The following is a 4121-nucleotide window of genomic DNA, read 5'->3' on the forward strand; positions in this document are numbered from 1 at the left end:
CCGCCCCGATCAAAACCCGCCCCGCCCTCGGGTCAGGTTTAAACCCGCCCCGAGCGGGTCGGGTACCCGCGGGTTCGGGTACTCTTGCCACCCCTACCTGGAGCTCTTCATCCATTGCTCTTCGCCATTCTAGAAACTTGACTGCTTGATGGAAGAAGGCAGGTTCAGGGATTGCAGCAACATTGGCAATGAAAGCACAGTGAGGTTGAGAGAGATGTTTAAAATTCATGTGGTAAACATTGTGGCATTGATAATCCTTGAGGTACGGAGGTGGTCTTGATGGTCTAGATGTTCGGCGAGGCTCAGTGGTGGGAATCGCCTGAGATGAAGCTGAGACTTGTTGAAGTTGTGGCTCTACATTGGTGGCAGGTGAAGAGGAACTAGGTGTCACATCGGGAAGGAAAAGAGGCATGACCACATCAGGAAAGATATCAACAATGGTGCTGGAAGTCTTAGAGGATTGTTGAAATGAAAACTCAGACTCCACAAAGGTAACGTCCCTCGAGATAAAAATCTTCTTAGCGATTGGATCATAGAGCTTATATCCCTTGTAGCCAGAAGGATATCCAATGAAAACTGAGCGCACTGCACGTGGAGAGAATTTGTGTTATTTGGAAATGAGGGTGGAAGCATGAGCTAGACAACCAAAGACCCGTAAAGAATGGTAGTCTGACTGTTCGGAGAATAACTTCTCATATAGTGAGCTATATTGAAGGGCTGGACTTGGCAATCTATTGATTAGAAATGTGGCAGTCAGAACACATTCGCCCCAAAATTCAATTGGAGCATTGGATTGGAAGAATAGAGATTGAGCCACATTGAGCAAATGATGGTGTTTTCGTTCAACTACGAAGTTCTGCTCAGGCCTTTCGACACATAAGAATTGATGCACTATCCCTTTCGAATTGAGGTATTCGGTGAGGGAAAGTTCACCTGTATTGTCCGATCGCATTTGCTTCACCCTGGTCTTAAATTGAGTCTCAACCATATTGAAGAAATTGATAAGAGTATTAGCAGCATCAGATTTATGTTTCAACAAGAAGGTCCATGTGAATCTAGAGTGATCATCCACAACAGTAAGAAAAAATCTCATATTATTATATGTAGAGACACGATAAGGCCCCCAAATATCACAATGAACCAAATCAAAAATGGAAGAACAAAAGGTATTATTTGATTGAAAGGATAAACGCCTAAGTTTGGCTAATGGACACACATCACAATTGGAGTGATTGAATTTTAAGGGTGTTGAAGACAAAATAGAATTCAACCTATTGAAGACTTTTTCAGACGTATGACCTAATCTTGCATGTCAAGTAGAGCTACTAACAGAAAAAACTAAATGACAATTATCAACATCAAGAGAGGGAGCATGCATTAAGGGTGGTGATTGTAGAACAAACAGATCATCAACTTCATCACCTCTGCCAATCACTTGCTTGGAGTTCTTCTTCTATATCACAAATGATAGGTCAGAAAGATGGACACTACAATTTGACAATTTTAGAAGGGAACTAACCGAAATCAAATTGACTCTAAAGGATGGAATGAATATGACATTAACAAGTGTTAAAGAGGGTTGAGGACAACATTACTAATGGCTAATGCACGGATTTTGGTATGATCAGATAAAGCAACAAAGTGGTTAGATAATGATTTTGGCTCAATTAGAGAATTAAAGGAGTTGGTGATGTGGGTGGTAGCACCTGAATCAACAATCCAGACAATTGGAATTGCCTTTTGGTTCATGTAACAAGAAGAGAACACTTCACCTGCACATATCTCAGGTTCAATGTCTTGAACAGCTTGCTATGGTTGAAGAAGAGCCATCAATTGGTTGTATTGAGCTGCCATGAGAGAGAAGGGAGAGGTGACTGATGAATCTTGCACTTCTTGAGCATGATTCACTTGAGCCACATGATGCACCTAAGGCTTGGGAGTCTTGTTTTGCAGATAGCCTGGTGGATAGCCATGAAGGCGATAACACTTGTCTTCAGTGTGTCCCATGAGTCCACATTGAGAGCAAGTTAGACGATCTTTCTTACCCTTTGGCTTCGAATTTTGATGCAGAGAGAACTTCGGAGACTACTTGACTGCGAATACCATGTGCTGGCTAGGTTAAGGAGAAGTAAGTGCACATTGTTTCTCTTCTTGCAAGACCAGAGAGAAAACTTTGTCAATTGAAGGAAGGGGATCTGATAACAAGATTTGGCTTCTAACATTTGCCAAATTTTTATTGAGCCCCATGAGGAACAGCATGACATATTCTTGATCGAGGTAGGTTTGAATCGATTTAACACCACCGCAGGAGCACGAGACCAGAGGCTTGAAGGTATTGAGTTCTTCCCAAAGGATCTTCAACTTTGTGAAATATTGTGAAACAGAGAGAGAGCCTTGGGTCAGTGACATGAGAGATCGTTTCAGCTCAAAGATACGAGGTGCATTGCTTTGAGAGAAACGAGTCTCCAGGTCCTGCCAAAGGAGAGCAGTTGAACCCGCGTAGATCACGCTCGTGACAATGTCCTTGGAGATCGAGTTTAACAACCACGTCGTGACGATGTCGTTGGTGCATTCTGCAAGCACGAGATGAACAGTTGGATCTGGTTTCTGCAAAAAACCATCAATGAAGCCAATCTTGCGTTTGCCACTCAATGCAAGATGCATCGATCTGCACCACGAACCATAATTGTCTTTTTGGAGCGGCTGAGAAATCGGCAAAGACCGTGCCGGAGAGGTCAAGTTGCCTTGGGAGGGATTCGATTCAAAGATTGTGGACATCTTGATTGGAATCGGTGAAGCAAACATCTTGAAAAAGAAAGGAAGGAGAAGAAAAAAGAGGCAAGAAAATCAAAAAATTTTTCCGAAAAATCACCAGGAGAAGAAAAGTGTAGCAGAATCGTGAAGAGAATTCACTTCTGATACCATGTTATAACATGCAAATGCAGAGAGAAAATGAGTGATCTCATTGATTAATTCTGTTACAGATGGGATATATATTCATGTACATAACATATAAGGGTCTAACTGCTTAATGAGGGAAGGGTACTCTAACTAACTAATCAATTATATTGAAGAAAAGCTAACTAACTAAGTTACATGAGTGACTGACTATTGGTTAGACTAGTGACTAATTAACTTAGATGGTCCATAATACACTCTAAGCTATTCTGTTAGGGTTAGAGTTAACTCTAAACCTTGGATACATGAATGTTTGCATGTAGGTAGATTCTAAAGTAGTAGTAAGTCTCTGTCTTTAAGGAACCATCGAGTTGCACTCTACAAGAGCATTAGTTTTAGCTATTAAATATCGTTACAGTAGACTAAACAATTGAAACATTACTCATAAATTCTGAAAAATGAATGCTTATGCAGATAGATTGACATGGCAAGAGCATGCGTTTCAGTTGGGATGTCATTTTTTTCTCTATTCCCTCATGTATTTCTTTAAATTTTCATATAGATTTTATTGAAACTGCTTTTTTTAAGATAATATCTATCTAGTTTTTTTTAGAACTTTATGTCTCTATATCTATAAAAAAAAGTTAAAAATTATTAAATAATTTAATAAATTTAGCTAAATAAAAATAACTACACGTAGTTTTTATTTTTTATTATCATACATGAGGAAGAAGTGAAAGTAGCTAGAAAGCAATACAGCACTTATCATTATAATATAAGCATGACATGGTTGAGCGCCATCGATGACCACACCATGCATGTTTGAAGAAATAAAAAAGAACAAAAATACATAAATAAATAAAGATAGCCAGGTCCATGGCGGCATACACTTGCTTTACAGCATAAATGCTGAGTTTGGCATTATTCCTTTTTGTTCCTCTTTTATTAGTCGTTATTCATTATTTTCCACTACTGGCTGAATGCAACCGCTTCTATTTCTCTATTAATTGGTTTTAGGGCCTAATGAAGAAAATTACTTAAAGAAAAGAAAACATGAGTAGTCTTATTCCTCTCTTGTATGTATTATACGTACCCTCCCTAATACGGCATAAGTGATGTTTATATTATGGGGCTCATTTATTAATGATAGGTGAAGGGGGTCATCAAGTGCTAGCTTGCTACATGGCATATGGTGCAAATTGTTCAATTTTGTCTTCCATATA

At 39.3% G+C, this 4121-nt stretch overlaps 1 protein-coding gene across 1 annotated transcript; it reads right to left on the bottom strand.

Annotated features, from left to right (window-relative positions):
- On the bottom strand, positions 2119–2805 carry LOC107634006. Its single transcript, XM_016337587.1, has one exon. It carries the CDS (start codon positions 2803–2805, stop codon positions 2119–2121), a length of 687 nt encoding a protein of 228 aa, XP_016193073.1.

Source organism: Arachis ipaensis, chromosome B03 (genome assembly GCF_000816755.2).
Source record: "Arachis ipaensis cultivar K30076 chromosome B03, Araip1.1, whole genome shotgun sequence".
Classification (NCBI taxonomy): Eukaryota; Viridiplantae; Streptophyta; class Magnoliopsida; order Fabales; family Fabaceae; genus Arachis; species Arachis ipaensis.

What these genes read in the sequence shown, in the direction of transcription:
- LOC107634006 (XM_016337587.1), bottom strand. Translation starts at nt 2,805, where the DNA reads ATGTTTGCTTCACCGATTCCAATCAAGATGTCCACAATCTTTGAATCG.